The sequence below is a fragment of the Aristolochia californica genome, unplaced genomic scaffold (genome assembly GCF_029961685.1).
Source record: "Aristolochia californica isolate CCGP_79_NKW_82.1479 unplaced genomic scaffold, dmAriCali1.0.hap1 SCAF_3, whole genome shotgun sequence".
NCBI classification, from domain to species: domain Eukaryota; kingdom Viridiplantae; phylum Streptophyta; class Magnoliopsida; order Piperales; family Aristolochiaceae; genus Aristolochia; species Aristolochia californica.
This window is the reverse complement of record NW_027181992.1, coordinates 46,776,711-46,795,773: the sequence shown is the minus strand read 5'-3', so window position 1 is coordinate 46,795,773 and position 19,063 is coordinate 46,776,711. Positions and strand designations below refer to the sequence as shown.

The following is a 19,063-nucleotide window of genomic DNA, read 5'->3' as shown; positions in this document are numbered from 1 at the left end:
ACCGATAAAAAAGTAAAGAACGATCAAAACGACTGAAAGAGAAGAAAGGCAATTAAAGCGACAGAAAGCCAGCTTTTCAACTCGTAGGCCAAAAAGCAGGAAAGCCATCTCATAATGCACGACGTGTCGCGTGAACATTTATTCCAAAACGGGCCCAGCACCCTTTCGAAGAAAAGCCCATCTCATAATGACAACAGAGATTGAGAAAAATAATTTTCGTTTGGTCTTATTTGCTCTAATTTCTAGGATTAAGGGGAAGGCCTCTCCCCATCCTTCTCCTATTTTATTCTTCTTTTCCAATGCCTAAAGGAGAAGACCCCATTTTAATATTTATAGTTTGATCTTAGTTAAAATTTAAAATTATGGGAAGTATTTATATTTCTCTCTCGTCTTAACTGTTTTTGTTGGGACTAAGATACGATATTTGAAAACAGAGCATCTTCAAAATACAGCATCCCAGAGCAGTCATTTTTTAAAATCATTCTTGGCTTTTCAAAAGACCTCAGATCAGATTCAAGCTCCTCCATTTAAACACAAAGCTGCACAGATATCAAGATCCTTGCTGCGGTGATGGAAATGAATTTCCAGACATCTAGCGGAAAGAAAGTCTGCTCGGAGAGTCAATGCGCACAATGAGTTCATCTCCCGATTCCTCACTTGAGTAATCATCAGGACGTGATGCTTTTCTCTGTCTTGTCGGTACAGGAGGAATATTGGATTCTGGTTGGGTGAACCCGCCTGCTCTTAAGCTTTTGTGAAAAGTAGCTTCTCCCTCGGACCGAGCAGACATAAGTGGGAGGTCGCCCATGTTTTTTTGTAAAATTCTTGGATATGAAAGACTGTGTGATGGATCGGCGCGAGAATCATTTGGATAACTTCTTGGATATGAAAGACTGTGTGATGGCTTGTCCCCTATCTGCTGAATCAGAAGAAATACGAAATTAAATTTCAGAAGTGATAGAAACAAAACCAACCAATAGGTAAAATATTGAGGGTGCGGATACCATGCTTCCATAGATGCTCAGTTGCATAGCGCGTTGCGACAAGCTGTTGCCTGGAATTTCATTTTTGCTCGAGGTCTGATGTAGTCGTGCACTGTTGAAGCTTTGAGGCCAACTCATTAAACCAATATGTTCTCTACTGTGAGGCTTTGGGAGGTCAACTGAGTGTGACAACCAGGAAGCTGATTTTCTTCGTTGGAGTCCCCCAGTGGCCTCAAATAGACTCGTATAAAAAAGGATCACTCTAGCCCTTGTTTGAACCTGATATGAGGATCCTTGATGACAGAAAACTGCGGCATTTTCACCTGTGAGCAACCAATAGCAAGTTTCACATTATCTAGTAGGTTATATGGCACTATGGCAACTGATTATGATGATATCATCAAAACCCCACATTTCACAAGGAATTGTAGAACGCAGCATAGAAGAACACCCATTTTCAGCGCAGTCACTATTTCAAGTACCGTGCTAAATACATCTAGTTATGACATGCAATTATGCATTGCATCAGTCTGATACAATCCCTTTCCCCTGCTGAGACAACTAAGAATCCAATTCATGTGACTAGACCTACTGACACAAACTGAAATATAGTCAATATAATGTGCTAATTCACAAATCAAACTTTTCTTGATGGTTAAAGTAATCATAATATGTACATGGTTCATGTAAGCTGCTTGCACCCAATGTCTAATTTAGCAATTACATTTAGATTTCGTGGTTTAAATTTCATTTGTTCTTGTTACATGAAATATCCTGGAGATACAGTAAAACTTAGAGAACCCTCAGTAGGTTAGACTGAAGCAGGAAGCGAGAGAGAAAGAGGGGATGTGGAAGAAGAGAAATAGATGGGAAGAGAGGAAAGACCTGCTTATATAACTTGCAATTATTCTAAAGTGACCTGTGAGAAAAAGGACATGTAAATATAGTAATTCATCATTACTGAATGATGGGGCTTTTTATTACTGAAATAGATTTCGATCTTGAAGACATAGGAAGAGAAATGCATGTGAAATAATCAGTCAGTACTATGAACATAAGTTACAGAACCTAGGAAAACAGTTATGGTTATAGTATGTGCTCCAGTTTTAGGCTAGTTCTCTAAGAATAAAAGTTGAAGAACTGTTACATCAGTTTATCTTGGAAGAACTGGCTATCTGTTTCATCAGTTTATCAAGGAAGAACTGGCAGAGAGAGAGAGAGAGAGAGAGAGAGAGAGAGAGAGAACACCTCTGCTCAAAACTCTTACTTTGGACTGGAACATATAAATGTAATATGAAAAGGAACTACATGTTTAACCCTAAACTCGTTATATTACCTGAAGATGATACGCTCCAAAAGCTAATTTCTGTATGTGAAGACAATAATGCAGCTGGAGATGATATTAGGTCCTCCTTGTGATTTACAGCCTCGATAAAACCTTCTAATAGAACACCAATTGCATGGGCCGGTATTTCTATTATTTCTCCGCTTAAATATGTTGTCATTGATGACCCTTCAACAATCATAGTCCTTAGTTCTTGCATTGTCATTTTCTCAAATATTTGAGGAAGCAAGAGTTTTGCTACCACTATGGCAGCTTCCTGTAAATGGAAAGCTGAGTCATAACCAGAAAATCAATGGAGGAATATAACCAGTTTAAGAGATTGAAATTGCTATGCTGCTAAAATTCAAACATCCGGGAAAAAAAGGAGGGCTGTCAAACTTCCCTCCTGATCTCTCTCAAAAGAAGATGAAGAGTTAAATGTAAACAAATGTATACAGCCGATAAACTACTAGTAATAAGAAAATAAAAAGTATGAATATCAAAAAATAAGAAACAAAAGACTGAAAGGGCTATGAAACTTAAAAGTCTCTGGTGTTTTATTAAAATCTACAAAAAGGAACTATTGTACATAAACAATGAAGTAATTTAGGATGCATTCTTTCATTACTCAAAACGTAATCAATTGGTTAGTCTGCTTACAAAAATTATTTAGTAGCCTTAAGTGCTCCATTTCTGCCTCTCTTGGTTGAAGCAAATACTGTAATGGATGAAATTATAATTTTCAAATACGACCCTTTTAGATGACACATTTCCAGACCCAACCATCAACAAGTTGTATTTCAAATAGGACTTTTTTGTTTAAATTCTAGTGGAAAATAAGGATGTTACCCTTTTATGAGACTTTTAAGAACATTGATACTTCTCAGATACGTCACCTCTTGAAAACAAAAAAAACTGTTCAACTTTTATCAGATACTTCCAAAAGAGGCACTTGGACAAGAAAACATTAGCAGGAAAAAGTCATTCAAAAGTGGTGTAATTGAGAAAGATATGATCCTACCCTCTTTTGAGCTAGTCAATTTCAGGAGTTCACTCATCTAGCCAGCTCTATTATAATTACAGCTTCTCTTTCTAGTACAAGGATGGAGCCCTTCATCATTTGTCTCCTCAGAGTTACTTGAGCTCAATCCCAGATGTTTTCCTAAGTTTGCTAGAGGGAACACTGTGGTTTGCGACTGTCAGGTGGTTTTCCTTTTAGTCATTGTGATTCTACTAAAGCTGAGTTTCATGGTATAATGATCAAGCTCAAAGTTTACACTAACAGTCTCACTGAATCTCTTCAAGTGGAAGGATGATCCTGCAGTGGTCATTATCCATACCTGCCACAAAAACTCTTCAACTTCAGGCGATCTGAGAGATGATAATATCTTTTCAGTTTCAATGAAGAAACAGTGGACAACAGAATCTGTGACAATGTCACAAACATAAGGCTTTCCAAGTAAAACTTCATAAAGGCCAAGAGTACTTCCATGTGAAAAAATTGGATGCAAAGAGTGCCTGCTACTCAGGATTTTGCTTGACCACTGCATAAAACGGTAAGACAAACATTATTCATTTTGTAAGTGAAGGTCTACATCAAGAGAGCTGCTCATGGTTTAGCCACACTGAAAACTTACCCTAACCACACCATTTGAAATAAGCCAAATTCCAGTAGGCTTTGAGCCCTCCCTAAAAAGCGTAACTCCTCGTAACTTCATTGTTTCTTTAGTAGAGCCTTCAAGAGGCTCTCGAAACTCAGGAGGAAGTGCTCCCAACAGAGGATGGACACTCAACATATCTCTGATTTTTGGCATCTTGACCAAAGGAGGGTTTCTTAGAAGCCTTTTCAGATCAGTCTGCCATGCAAAGTACAACAATAGATAGTGTTAATAAAATCCTCATATTTGAGAAGTCTGCTGAAATAAACACCATACAGTATATGAAAACATCAACATACTAGTACAGCATCATGAAGATGAGAGACTTCTTTCTCCTCCAATAAACCCAACTTCTCAAGATTTTGTACATACTCACTCAGATGTTTTAGGATAGAGTAGGTTACTTGTCTTGTCTTCACAACCCTTAGAACCTGAAAGGAGGACATATTTTTTGTGATACAGTAACCATTCAACTATATCAGATAAAACCACCTTCTCTATAGAGAATCAATTCCAACAGAAAAGATACAAGAACAGGCCTAACCTGAGGGAAAGTGACACGAACATCTTCTAGAAATTTTCTGGCTTCTTCTCCCTCTGCTTCACTTTCACGAATGGCAATAGCAGCAATTTCACTATTTCCTGTACACAAATGAGGGGAAAAACTTTAGAAGAAACCCAACAGGAGAAGTGGCATTTTATAAACGAGTAAAATAACTTTTCTTTCTTTTTTTTTCTTTTTGTTTTTGAAGACAATAACAACAGTGTTGCCAGAAACCTCTTAGAAGCTCAATATGAACGTGCATAAGGAGATGTTTAAATTTGTTTACTTGAAAACTTTGACTAAAATTTCATATAGGCATTCATTATACATAAATATGACCATGTCTAACCAATCTCTTTATGCTTGAAAAGCAAACATCTCTTCCTATTCCGTTCTGCAGATTGATAAAAGAATTGCACTATTCGAGTACAAATTACCAACTCAAACATTGAAAAGTAGAGATATGTGAGGCGTTGGGAAGGAAAAACCATGGGCACAAGAAAAAACAAGAGTTGAGTGGAATCCAGATGTCTTTGATAAAAGAAGATTGGTATATAGGCTCCCACACTTTTTTCCTCCTCTTTTCACCAGCAGATCCGCCTCTGCAGGAAAATTCTAAATAAGATTTTTAGTTGTTCACATCAGCACCAGAAGGTGTAGACGTAGGTTGCAGAGGAAGCCATTTGTAGAAAAGAAGAAAGAAAGTCTCCTCAAAATGCAGTTGAAACCCAAAGCTCTGATACCATGAAGGATGGAATAACTGATTTACAGCAAGTTACAATAATCCTGAAAACAGTAATTAAAAAAGAAATACAAGTAGCAAATACAAGATAATAGTATCTTTTAAATCTGTTATTTTATCAATGAAGAACCCATGCAATGAGATGGACAACTACATATATTATCCATAGTGAAAAACCAGCCTTAGGCTCAGCGGACACTACTAAACCACTGTACAAAAGGAAGAAAATGTGAAGCTTAGCTACCATCAGAAAATAAATCTAATTTCCTAACATGCAAATCCAAATATTACAATGTAAGGTTCATGAAAGAAAGTACTGGTAAACATAGAAGCACATAATGCATCTATATAACATTCTTTCCTCAAACTCAAGAAACATGATTTCACTAAGTAAATAAACATAAATGACCATGATGCTTTTAATAAACTACTGGTTATAATGATAATCAAAGATGCCCCAGAAGATCTAATACCGATAAACTCATGTAATTGCCTCCTTGCCATCCGATGAGCCCTCAAAAATGCTGCACATATATAGCAAGCAGATTCCAACCTTTCCACCGTAAAATATGTTACCAGCTTTGGTGGACAAAAGCTCATTTGAAGAAATCTATAGTAGCTTGGGAAATGAACATGGGATTTTAACCCTTTCCAGTCACTTAAAGGCTCATCAGGTACCAAATCCATTGCTTCATCAACTGATTGCATCAATAAAATTGCTGTAGTCTGGTTTATCCTTCCTTCCTCAAGCATAACCCAATAAGCCGCTTGAACACCTAAAGCAACAACCATGTCAATTTAACAAACCATATCTCCCTCAGTTTAACATGCCATATCCGTCAGCTTAAGTTCATAATTATTATCACTTCCCCTCTCCCTCAATAATAGCAATATTAATACTAAAAAAAAGAACAAAAATAAAATAAATAAAACTAGAATATTAAGTATAAAAAGTTAAACTAGAATATTAAATATGAACAAAATCAAACTGGACTATCAAGCATAAAAAAATAGAACTAGAATAACAAAACCAAATCAAAGACAAAAAGCTCTAAACGGCTAAAATTTAAAATAACTAAAGAGCAATTACTATAGTTACCATTTAAAAGACGCTCTCGGATGTCTGTTAAATTCATAGAATGCCGATGGTTCTCATTTTCCGCCGTGTCGTGCGGATGCACCTGCCCTCCTTCCAAGTTATTTAAACAATTGATATACCTTTTCACAGTAGGCCAATCAGCAGGGCCAAGCTCTTCATCATCTCCAAGATCTCCAAATGCCTCTAATGCCTTATCTAACATTTCATGCTTTGTGTAATCCAATATGCGCATCTGCACTTGCATCCAATGAATTTAATTTATCTATAAAGATGACACGTAGTTATTACAATATTGAAGTGAACAAAATACTTTGAGCAGATGGAGCAGAACCGCAATTCTCATATATTAATTGACATATTGGTATTTCATGTAATTGACTTACAACAGGATTGATATGATTCTTCTCTATCATTCTAATAATGGCCAAAAGATATTTGAAATTGTTGCAGTTTTCTCCTGGATGGCATTTTATTGCACATTAAGGGACATGTAAGCTTGATGAAAAGCAAAACCTAAGGAAATAATAGTTTTCTTCAAAGCATAATGAGAAATATGTAGAGTGAATAGCAGAATAACTAGAAGAGGACAAATAGGTGAAAAAAGTTTCAATTTAGTTGCTGATATGTTAAAGGTATGAATCACACTGAATTATTGCAATACGTTAATCATTTAAAGTGTTGCAGATGCCATAAGGGAAAGTGTTGTATCACTGTTCCTATTGAGCATACTCAATCATGCCGTACTCAGTGTTAGCCTTTAACTAGTGAATCTCATTTAGATCATCGACACCCTTGAAATCCATTGATCATAATAAGAAATTTTGCCTATAATGATAACTTGGACATTAAAATAGGATGTCTTCATAAAATTTTTATCTCAAGTTTTCCTCCAGGTAAGACTAGAAGACATAAGCTAACCTTAGCTGCTGATAACTTGTCCATACCAAAAAAATGGAGGACAAACTGTGTAGTTGATCCATTTATAATGAGGGTCAAGAATACAATTCCACCTGTGAAGAAAACAAACTGCAAAAAAGTAGTTAGTTTCAACTATTACACCCAGGATAAACAACTGACTGCATTCATAAATCTCACTCATTGTCATGTGCCTGTCAGGCCCCCTAACTACTCCCCTACAAGTACCTATCAATTGGCCCCACAGGCACATAAAATACACCAATCTCTCCGCCTTTTGTCTTTTGATAGGCTTTGAATTTCATGAAAGTCAAGAAATCCCTGAATTCTTACTTACAACAAGTTACATACCAGTGTTCCGATATCTTGTTGAAGATAATATGGACTCAGTTTACTGCTAGAACGCTGTGAATAAAAAAAAAGGAAAAGGTAAAATATATTAAATAAAAGAAAATTCAATATTATAATTTTTAATTTTGTTTATTACTCACTTGAAATAATAAAAGAACCTTGAGTTGGCCTTAGAAAATTACTAGATTGAAAAATCATCTTCATGGCCAAGATAGGCCTGGATGAATATCTTGAAAATAACAAAAAATATAAACAGTTTGAGTTAACTCATCCATAGGAGAAACACAACTTACCTTAACAGATAATGATAGAGATAAAGCCACTGCCCCACGTAAACCAGACCACACGAGAATAACAGCCTCTTTCCACTCTAACCCATATCCACAATAACGCAGAGCAGGATATAATGCTCCTACAACTATGGTCCGAGATATTACAACTAGGACATAGAGAAGCATGAGGTAGCACCATGAAGTCCCTGAAGGAAAAAACAAAAACAACCAAAACTTACAAACTCACCTTATATTCATAACTAGCAGCCTTTCCACAAGTTCAATCAGATTCCTGCACATGGAAATTAAGAACATGTGTAACCCTTTATCTACTGTTTGGTTGCACATCCTTAAATGTGTTGACAACATCACCATCTCCTTGGTTTGGGAGGGTGCTTCCCGCCAACACCTTGGTGTCAGCACCTTCCTCTCTCTTTGAGAGTCCACTGCCACTTTTTGTTTCTATGATATCTGTTAAATTGGGTCCAAGGCCCTGTCCCAAAATGACTAGCCACCTTAGGAAGCCTCTTTCTCGGACTATTCCTTAACACTCCCCCTTACATGTAGACCCTCTTTTTGTGGCTCTACAAGTGGATAGTTTAGGTGTAGGCCCTCTTTTGTGGCTCTACAAGTAGATAGTGTTTAGGTGCAGGCCCACATATGAGTATCTGCTCTGATACCATGTGAAATTGGGTCCAAGGCCTATCCCAAAATGACTAGCCAACTTAGGAAACCTCTTTCCCAACTAATAAACTCAAGATCTTTGTACTCATTAATCCATGTGGGACTATTCCTTAACACTCTCCCTCACGTGTAGACCCTCTTTTTGTGGCTCTACAAGTGGATAACTTAGGAGTAGGCAGCTTAGGTGTAAGACCTCTTCTGTGGCTCTACAAGTGGATAGTTTAGGTGTAGGCCCTCTTTTGGGACTCTACAAGTAGATAGTTTTTAGGTGCAGGCCCACATATGAGAACCTGACTCTGATACCATGTTAAATTAGGTCCAAGGCCCTATCCCAAAATGACTAGCCACCTTAGGAAGCCTTTTTCTCAGACTATTCCTTAACAATATCTATTTTTTTCTTGTTTTATTTTAATGCATATCAGCATGTGATTATACTCAGTCACAACTTGTTTTTCTCTCCATTGGGAGTTTTCTTAATGCATCCTGTTTTTCTTGGTTATATTTAACGAAAATAAAAATAAAAAATTTTAACAAAAAAACTGAAGTAGATATAACAGATAATTCTATGGGATAACTTACTCAAGGAAAGGGAAGAAAGCTGCTCAGAATTCCTATTTTCGGAAAGTCAAACAATGGGAAAGTTGCTCTTTGAAGCCAGTAATAGTTTCTTAGGTCATTTAAATTCGGGAAAACCTTTAGTTAGAAAGTTTTATTTTAGTAGATTGATAGCTACAAGAAGTTTTGTATGTTGTTTTTAGCGTGAGAAAGCGAGAGAAAGAAGACAAGAGCAAAAGAAGGGAGCGTTGATGTACAAGAAGATAGGGACAAGTTAGGATCCAGTTCAACCCCTCTGCCCCCCTTCTATATCAACACAAGTGACACATTATAAAAAGTCTAAAATACCCCACAGGTACAATATTCAACAAGTCAAATCTTAGTAAGTCCATCTTTAGTAAGTCTGTCCTAAATTAGTTGCTGAAATTTTCTCTATGTTTTCATTGACAAAAAAATTTAAAAATCCTCTATGCCTGGTTTAGAAAGACAAAATGGAACATTAATTAGTTTTTTTATTCCAAGGAAAGTATTATGTTAGTAAGTCACTTTTATTAGATAATCCATAGCTGACTTTTAATTGGAAACTTAGTTATGTGGCTATTCCCAGCTATTCCCCTTTGTTAGTTTGGGTGGTTAGCCACACAAAGTTCATGCCAAACTCAGCCATAACCCAGCTGCTCAGGTTACTTGAATAAGCAAGTCTGTACATATTCTAATGTTGGTTAGAGGATAGACCTCACGGTGCGGGGGATACATGTGTCCTCATGAAGCACTATATGCAAGTAAGATATAAGCAGGTTGATTCACTATACCCAGAACTTACATAATTGATAGCTTTTGTCTTACCAACTAAATTCTTCCATTTTCCTTTTCTTACGTTTATGACATTGGGCAAACTCACAACAAAGTGGCAAAAGAGGAGGACAATTATTATACTCATCCAAAATATAGCTGTAACAATGCTACGATGACAGTTTCAGTAGGACTAACTGAATTTGGACTATCCTATTGCTATATTTCCTTTCAATCAATTCTATGCAGATAAGCAGACAATCAACCACTATAACTTTTATTTTTCAACCATCCAACATCTATAACTTCTATTTTTGAACCATCTAACCACTACAACCTATAAGCCATCTTCACAAAGAATGGTGCCTCAGTAGGTGTAGATCTGTTCTCACATTAACATTTTGTTTAAAATAGACGCACCGTCACTCTTGAAATGCTTGTCACTGTGAAGAACCCCTTCAGCTATAACAATTCCACTGCCAAAAAAAGATAATAGTCATTACTGCATGCTCAATTCAATTATAGAATAAACAATAGGTTTTCTTTCCAAATAGAGGCCTCATTTTATTTTTTCTTTGAAAGGCAGAGCCCTTAGTTTCAAAGTATTACAGAAAGGGACAAAAGTTCGATCTATTTTGTAGAATAGGTCAAGTTAGGCTCTCTATGAGTGTCACTAATGGAACACATGATTCTGTACCTTAGCAGTCAACAGCAGGTTAAAATTGTATAAATATGTAATATAAACAATTTTTAAATACAAGTTTAATTGAATAGGAAATAAATCTTTTTCCTCAACTAGGTGAAGAAATTAAAATAAAATGATGGCATTTCTATAAAATGAAGATCCTTAAATATGGGTATCATCTGCTGTTCTCACAAACATAAACCCATCAGGTCATTAGACACATATTTGATGAAGTCAAAGCCATTTGCAGACCCTTTCAGATTTCTTGGCAGCATATGTTGCATGTTGCTAATGGCTCAACTGATAAGTTTGCCAAGGAGGGGATTCCCCATTCAGGCACTGTATTCAGGACCTCCATTCCCTCTGAGGGCTGATCTTTCTCCCTCCTAGTATTTACTGACTTTGAACCATTAATAAAACTTTCACAAGTTCAAAAAAAAAAAAAAACTCCATCTGGTCAACAATGAAAGAAGCCATTATTTGACTATGAAACTTGAAACCACAGTGCCTCTTTTGGGCAAATAAAAACCCAAATTTAGGTCCTTTCAAAGTACTTTGAAACTTGAAGTCCTTGTTTGGGGAAAAAAGTAAAAAATAAATAGATGATCAAATTGAATGTTATCTTATCGAACAAAAGAATATCAGGGATAAAATTTATGCACTTGTTTTATAATGTTTGCTAAATGATGATAGTTATAAAATGGTAATCTGACAGGTTCAGTGGCCTTCACTCATTATAAGGCTTCTTTTAATGTTTAATCGCCACTTGGTTTCCCACAAATTACTTGCATAAGACAGTAGCACCCAGCATGTGTGCACATGTCTGCAAGTGTCTTGTGGGTCACCCAGCATGGCACACCAGATGCCCAAGAGAGAGAGAGAGAGAGAGAGAGAAGACAGCAAGCTAACATAATATATAAAGGAAAAAGAATGCAAAATGGACATTTCCTCCACAGATTTTGCAAAGATCAGCAGATAGTAGTACAGAAAGAGTCACATTTCAACATTTCCTAAAACAGTTTCCTTGTATCTACAAAATAGCCAAGCTGGTCTAAAGCCGAATAAAGTGCTTTTCAAAGTACTTTAATTTTGGTAAGCTCTAATTAATATAATCACAAACTCCAGTGACTTCCTTGCTAGAGAAATTTAATGTCACTTTCTTACTATACAAAACCAAGTTCAAGAATCCTGGAAAGATAAGAAATAAGAAATGACACAATCTGGGGTTGACTCCATGTTACCTAACCAACTAAAAAACAGCAGATGCGTCCATATGCAACTTTTTCTCATAAAAACTATGTTAGTGTGATAATCGGTGCAAACAAACGACATGGTGAATTACTGTCTTTAATGAATTTCTACATTCTGCACCCTCGTCAGGTCAAATACCCTCTTCATATAATGCCATGTGTAAAGAAAAATATAAGCAGCAGTTGAATAAGATGCACTACAGAGTCATTCAGATTCAAGCAAAATAATTGCAATTCCAATCACATACCAACCTTAAGATGAAAATTAGAGTATTTGCAATATAAGTGACCATTTCCCTGAGCAAGAAACAAGTGACAGATATCTATTAGAACCACTAAAAGATCAGAAATAGTTCTCATATAGAAGCCTAACAAATATGCTAATGAAACTTTCACGTAAATCTTTGACTAGTTCTCTTTCTTGATGAATTTCACGGTTCTTAAAAAAAAGAGAGTAACATGGAACTTATCAACAATATAGTTTTTGAAAAAGTAGTTAACATAATTTTTCACGGGGTGATCTTCACAATACAAAATATAGTACATTTTGGAAGTAAGGTATCAAATATAGCACATGAATAGATTCTTCATTTATATTTGTGATAAAAAAATATTATAGTATTAATACCAGAAATAATGCAAGCTTTGTTGACTTTCACCCTTAAAAGCTGTTCTAGCAACTGTTGCATAAAACCTGTGCAAAGTGCAATGTGAAAAGATCAGATAGATATGATCTCCAGATGAAGAAAAGTGAAAAATAAGGATTATAATAGCCTGTCCTCTCTTAATGATTCATTTCTCATCATTATCAGAAAGAATCATACAAGTCAAGAAATAAAAGTTACAGAAAGGAAAGGGAAAATAACGGTTGAAAAGATAGACCCAACTAACGGGAACCTCACCAAGACCAATATAACTTACATCCCCAGAGTCATGACAGACAACACACCTGACACCTCTGCCACATTTTGAGCCTATCACAAAAGGAAAATATTTCATTAGAAGAAAAGAAAAAGAATTCAAATAACTCCAAGTAAACCTATTTTAACAAGAGTATAAAACAGATAAAAAGAGAACAATAAATCATGGGAACTGTTGAATTCTAGAGTCCCACAGTGGAGAAGCAGGGAAGAGACAAGAGGAAGAGAGCAGAACAGTGAAGAGGAGAGATGAGGAGAGAATATAAAATTTACAAAGAGAAACCAACCATGACTAAAACAGTCAGCAAAAAAGAAAAAACAAAGGCCAAGCCTGGCTTACAAAACAAAATTACAAAAAATTTCTATTCAGTCAATGGGATAAGTGCTGCCCTCAACAAAGTGAGAAGGAGAAACACATATCCTAGCTAAGGAGTCAGCAACCCTCTTAAGGACTTCTAACTATATCATCAAACTAACTCAAGATCTTCACAAATAAACCATTTCATCATGAATCATCCAAAGTATTCAAGGAGGAGAACATCTATCCCAAAACCAGCCAATAACCAGAAGAGAATCTCCCTCAACAATGACAGGGGTCCTAAGGGTGGAGAATTCACTTAAGAGGGAGAGAGAGAGAGAGACTGACAGTGAGAGAAACAGAGATTACGAAGAAACACTAGTTGTAGAAGAGAGGTCAATCATCTTTTTTTTTCCTTTTATCATCATTTTGACCCTCAAAACATTTAACATAAAATCATATAATCCCACATTCCTTGTCTTAGTCGGGTTCGATCTGTTTACGTCAAGATCTCAGAGTTTACATCAAATCTAGTTATCGAGACAACTTCCTACTCCAATGGGAACTCTTCTATAGCACAAACACTCTCCTTCAAGTTGGGTAAATAGATCATAGATGTCCAGCTTGACACAAATCAAAAACAACTTGACGGTGAACAAAGGTCCGTTGCAGTGAGGGTGAAGAGAGAAAAGTAGTAGAAGGAGAAGAAGAAGAAGAGGAAGAATAAAGGGGAGCCAAGAGAAATGGGGGGAAGAAAATTCCTCAAATTCACTATTCAATGTCTGATTTCAAAACATTACAAGTTTAAATAGAAATCATAAACCCTAGTTGCCATTTCAAAATAACCAAAACGCCCCTGATGACAAAAATGCCCTTGATTAATTAAAATAATTACTCCTAAGGACATACAAAATAAAAATAAATAAAATAGCATGTAATTATCCTAAATGCCTTGGTACCCAACCACAATGTGGTGGGTCTCGCCGTGGATGAATGTCTTCTGGTGTAGATTCATGTAATAGATGGTACACGAGTGGTGTCCTCACCTACTCTCCCAACATGGGAAAACTCGACCCTGCCAAGTGGGGACTCCTAATGACTCTGATAATACTCCAACAAAACATAAGTCATAGGACCAGAAAATCTTGTAATTCAGCAAATTTAAATGTGTATCAGGAAGTTTTATATAATTGCTGCACACATCAAAATACAAAAGGCACCATGCAATACATATTATAGGCTAAAAAAATGATCTGGGATAGGATCTTACAGTGAAATAAGCTATGTAGCTCACAGCAAGTGTAAGTGAAATCTCTATCACAGTGTCATTGAAAATAAACCCCAACCACAAGATAGATATCAATGCCAAAGCCAGGCCAACAGCCACACTGAACAAAGAAAGAATTTCATCATGCAACCCATCATTCAAACTCATAAAGATGCCAAAAAACAGAGGAAAGAAACAAAAGGTAGTGGTACATACGCTCCCAGTGAAACTTTTGATAGAAACATGATTATGTCTCCAGCATTAAAATGTTCTCCAAGCACCATCCGGTAGAACAGCTGATATACCACAATAGCAGTCCTAGGAAAGAAAATTAGAATTGAACTCTTTAGATGAACACCAAATTTGAGCAGATAATATGATCATCATATCCTTAATGTCCTACCACCTCCACCCCTCTTCAAAGGACAAAAATACAGATACGAGCAGATAAAGGCCATGTTCTTGTGATGCAGTACAGATTACCAAAGATAATGTCATTATGTTAAAGTAAATATACCCATCATTCATCAGAGATTCTCCTTCAATTATTGTGCTCAATTTTTTGCTTGCTCCAAGATCTTTCAACAAGGCCACAACAGCAACAGGGTCAGTGGCACTAAGAAGTCCTCCGAGTAGTAAGGATGTTTTCCAATTCCAATTGTATGGGAAAGCAAGCTGCAATATACTCATTCACAGAATTATAACCAAGTGCAGAAAGTAACTTGAATATGTCACATAAGCCCAAGATACCTTTACAGCAGTTCCAAGACAGAAGGTTGATATGAGAACACCAGGCCCAGCTAGTATTACCATTTGTGCAAAACACCTCTACACAAATACAAAGGCTTGCAGTAAGAAAGATGAGGTTGGATCAAGCATCAAAGAAAATGTATGTGCTATAGGTATATTCCTTTACTCCATTCTTGAAAATGATCATGCATGACATCAAGACATGTCACACTAGAAAAGTTCCCAAATACGATTAATATGTTTATGTGGTGAGATCATAGAACACACAGAGAAACTTGTAGACCTAGTGATAATGCATTGCAGTATTCCCAAATACATATGCATGAAAACTGAAAATCAGTGCATATTGGTCCTTTTTAACATTTATTGACATGGGTAGTATATTTATACCCAGGACTATGTGAAACAGAAGAAGAAAAACAGGACGGATTTAGAGGTAGCCAAGAAGCAGTTGAATGAGAATGAGAAGATAAACCTTTATCTGATGCACTTCCAGGGCAAAGGAGCTTTCAAAAAGAAGAGCAGGAAGAAAGACACAAAGTAAGAGATCCGGATTTATGTTTGCCCCTGTAAGTTAGCACCTCAGAAAATGTAAGATTTATATATAAATGAACGAAAAGACATTTTTACAATTAAGGAAATAATATACATGATTTTCAAATAAAACATGAACGAGAAACATACACAGCCGAACCCCAGCTCCCAACCTTCCCAATCCATGACTTGTACCATACTCTGAAAAATTAACAACAAGAACTGTTAAATAACAATTCAAAGAAGAAAACAAAACCACCAAAAGAAAAAAAAAGATTTTTTTTATTTTTTACTTTTTGATGTCCATCTGAAGTATAATAAAGAAGCTCTAGATATCTTTCTTTTAATTAATTTTAGTACTCAAGCTATAGCACCGGTGTCACTAGAATGAACCTCAGCATTCAACCACATAAATGTAAACACCCAGGAATCAGTTAAGCCTTCAGTAAGCCAACCAAGGAGCAGTGAAAAACATAAGACGATAAAACTGTGATGCATGCCAATGTAAAGATCAAAACGTTATGTAGGTAAGAAATGGAGTCAATCTTCAAATCGTACTGTTCTACAACCAAGTCTTGCAGAAGCAGATAGCAAATATTCTAGCAACTGTGCACAAAATTCTCTAACTTTCACAGTATAGATCTAGCTACATCATACACAGTACAATCAGAACATTACGACACCATAGGAGTTATAAAAAGAGAAGTCAAAGAAAAGCCAATTCTCAAAGTACTTCCTTGGACTAATTCTCTAGTAAGTAATACCTTTCCTGTCTTCAGTAAGGAATAGCATAATTTTGGTTTTTGACATAGAGGTAATCGATGTTCAGGTCTTAAACCAAAATGTACAGAACAATTGTACTATTTCAACAAGAGAGTGGTTAACCCTCACAAGCTAAACAAGAAGACAGTAAGAATGTGTATATCCACAGAAACATGTTTAATTTAACATCGAATGATGGATTGAACAAAGTCAGAGAATAACTCCAAAACATCATGAAAGAAGACATACAATGTGATCAGCATGTCTCAATGAGTAGAAATGATACTTCATATCGTCAGACAAGCTGCACTTTAGAAAATACTGTGCAATCATAGTTTTAATACACATTATGCATTTTCTTTAGTCAGCTTCTAGAAGAAACTAATTCAGGAAGGCCAAGAAGCTGTGGTCAATGTTGGTGCAGTTCTAGCAGATATTCTCCAGATCAAGGGCCATTTTCTTTGGATAGACACAATTACTTAATTTAAATCAGAAATTTATTTTAAGAAAATTAAAAAGAAATAAGAAACAGAACAGACATAAACCAGCAACAAAGCCTAAAAGAAAGATAGGAGAACAGTTGTATACTGATCCCTTCACTTTGGAAATAGCACAAAATTTTGCCTTTCAATTTACATGAGAGCAAGAAATATTAAGCAGCTGATAAAGGTATTCCATTTATTTCTTTGTGTTTGCCAATCTCTCTGTGCAGAAGAAAGTTTTCCCATCCAACGAACTGAGCCTATATTTAATAGAATTGTCTTATATAACCAGCTCACCTAACCTTTATTTTCTAAAAACTCAAAGACCAGTTAAGGCAAGAAATTCCAACACAGGGAAGCAGTCTTGTTCAGTAAGCCTGAGAAGGTAAGAGTACTACTCTTTTCATGCCGTCTGAAGGAAATAGTGAAGTACTTCATCCATTTTGCAACTTGGCCAAGAAAATGATTACGAAGTAGCTCATCTTTTCAGTGCTTGAATTTATTAAGTTACTGTTCACCAGTACCATTACCTCCATTTCTCTTTTGGCATAATTACTTACTTATTGCATCAGATAGATTTTTTAGGACCAACTTAGAACGAAACAACATAACAAGCAGATGGTAATTAGCTCTAATCAGCAACAACTTAACAATGGCAATGAAATTTCGTGGTTACTGACTGAAAAATGAGACTCAGCCCACCTCACAATTACCAGTTCGGCTTAAAGTAAGCAGTTCCGAGCCAGCAAAAACACCGTGACATGAAACGAACCGGTTGATCTAAAATTCTTACAATCAAATAAACAAAATAATAATAAAAAAAATAAACGAAGAAGAAAAAAGATAAAAAATGAAAAACGAACCGATAGATCCAAGGGCGACACCAAGCACGAGCAAGGCAACCGTGTAAGGGACTCTGGAGCCGCGAAGTAAATGCCTGGATGCAATTCCAAGGGCCAAACAAACTCCAACGAAGATTACCGCATCCTGAGGATCGGCAGACTCCTCCTCCCGGGTAACGTCGTTGGGGAACGGGCCTTCCACAACCGCCGTCATTTACTTGAAGTTGCTCAAAATCCTCACTCTGGAGAGCAGTCCTCAGAAAATTCCACTGAAATAGTATGAGAGGCAGAAGAAGAGAAGAAACCGAATCATAAACAGAGACAGCAATAAATTTAAAAAGAAAAAACAGTCGAGTGCAGCTTCAGAGAAGCCGAAAGCACGCGCAGGTGCGCTCTGAAGTAAAAGAAATTTTCGAAAGGATCAGAAATATTTTTTAACACGAGATCGAGGTAAAAGAGAACCAAAGGAGGCGCGATCACTGGTTTACAACTCGGAATAAGGATCGACGTGAAGCGGATGGGACAGCTGGCCGACCAACGCTGCGACGGGGATTTTCTAAACGAAGTAGATGTTGATGAGATTATCTGTGTCAGCAGTTACGTAAAAGGTAATCAAATACCGAACATGTGTGACTATTGGAGAGGAAGGGAAATGGATTAGTCGATGAGATACAATCACCTCAGCTTTCAAAATAAACCATCGAAAACTAATCAAGAAGATGACAATATCGTGGGGGCTTTGAAAGCGAATAGTTGGACAAGGAAATTCGTTTTTAAATCTGAATGAAGCTGAAACCAGTTGTCTCGAACAGCTCACTGAAAAAGAAAAAGACAGAAATAAGAGATCAGATCGTCTCTATGGAATCTTCAACTAAGCACAAAAATAATCAAACTAAAAAAGAAAGAAAAGAACACCTTAAAACTCTACTGCTGCATAATGAGAGGGCTTTAAATTACCTAGGAGCATCAAACTTAACTTTTTTATTAATAAACTAAAAAATAATTTTATTTGTGATAAATTATTAAAAAAATAAAAAATAATATTAATTAATATATATTTATATATGTATACAATAATTTTAAAATGCTTACTTTTATAATATTAAATTATTTAATCAAAATTTTATATTTGTAATATCTAAATTTTCACTCCTAAACTAGTAATTAAATATAATATTAACCATCAATAATTTATATAAAACGATATTTTATTATATAAAGTTAATCTACTAACTCTTAAGATAGTTGTACTTAATTTTTTTATTAATAAATTAATATAGATTTTAATTTTGTGATAAATTAATAAGTAATTTAAATTTTTTAACTAATTAATTAATTATATAAAAATAAAGTA

General features: G+C 35.8%; 1 protein-coding gene across 7 annotated transcripts; it reads right to left on the bottom strand.

The window, feature by feature from the left end:
• Positions 1–398: 398 nt before the first annotated feature.
• Positions 399–18,399, bottom strand: LOC137959199 (sodium/hydrogen exchanger 8). Of its 7 annotated transcripts, XM_068806559.1 has the most exons (25): positions 18,389–18,399; positions 18,172–18,294; positions 17,731–17,978; positions 15,774–15,824; positions 15,565–15,656; positions 15,090–15,167; positions 14,857–15,014; positions 14,556–14,657; positions 14,343–14,460; positions 12,776–12,828; positions 12,483–12,548; positions 12,107–12,151; positions 10,340–10,395; positions 7,910–8,094; positions 7,617–7,670; positions 7,269–7,376; positions 6,351–6,582; positions 5,725–6,027; positions 4,510–4,607; positions 4,265–4,396; positions 3,945–4,163; positions 3,648–3,851; positions 2,320–2,584; positions 1,005–1,306; positions 399–919 (listed from the first exon to the last, which is right to left on the bottom strand). In XM_068806559.1, the coding sequence occupies exons 3-25, from the start codon at positions 17,921–17,923 to the stop codon at positions 593–595; spliced, it is 3,441 nt and encodes a 1,146-aa protein (XP_068662660.1). In that variant the 5' UTR covers positions 17,924–17,978; positions 18,172–18,294; positions 18,389–18,399; the 3' UTR covers positions 399–592. The 7 variants fall into 7 exon arrangements, with proteins under 7 accessions (XP_068662660.1, XP_068662659.1, XP_068662664.1 ...); XM_068806558.1 differs by lacking the exon at positions 18,389–18,399 and having other exon boundaries at positions 18,172–18,369; XM_068806563.1 differs by lacking the exon at positions 18,389–18,399 and having other exon boundaries at positions 399–916; positions 18,172–18,369.
• Positions 18,400–19,063: the final 664 nt, after the last annotated feature.

Coding starts and splice junctions, on each gene's coding strand:
- LOC137959199 (XM_068806559.1), bottom strand. CDS start 17,923: ATGACGGCGGTTGTGGAAGGCCCGTTCCCCAACGACGTTACCCGGGAG. Junction 4,164..4,264: donor ATCTTCATGATGCTGTACTA/GTATGTTGATGT, acceptor TTTGCATGGCAG/ACTGATCTGAAAAGGCTTCT. Junction 3,852..3,944: donor TTTCAAATGGTGTGGTTAGG/GTAAGTTTTCAG, acceptor CGTTTTATGCAG/TGGTCAAGCAAAATCCTGAG.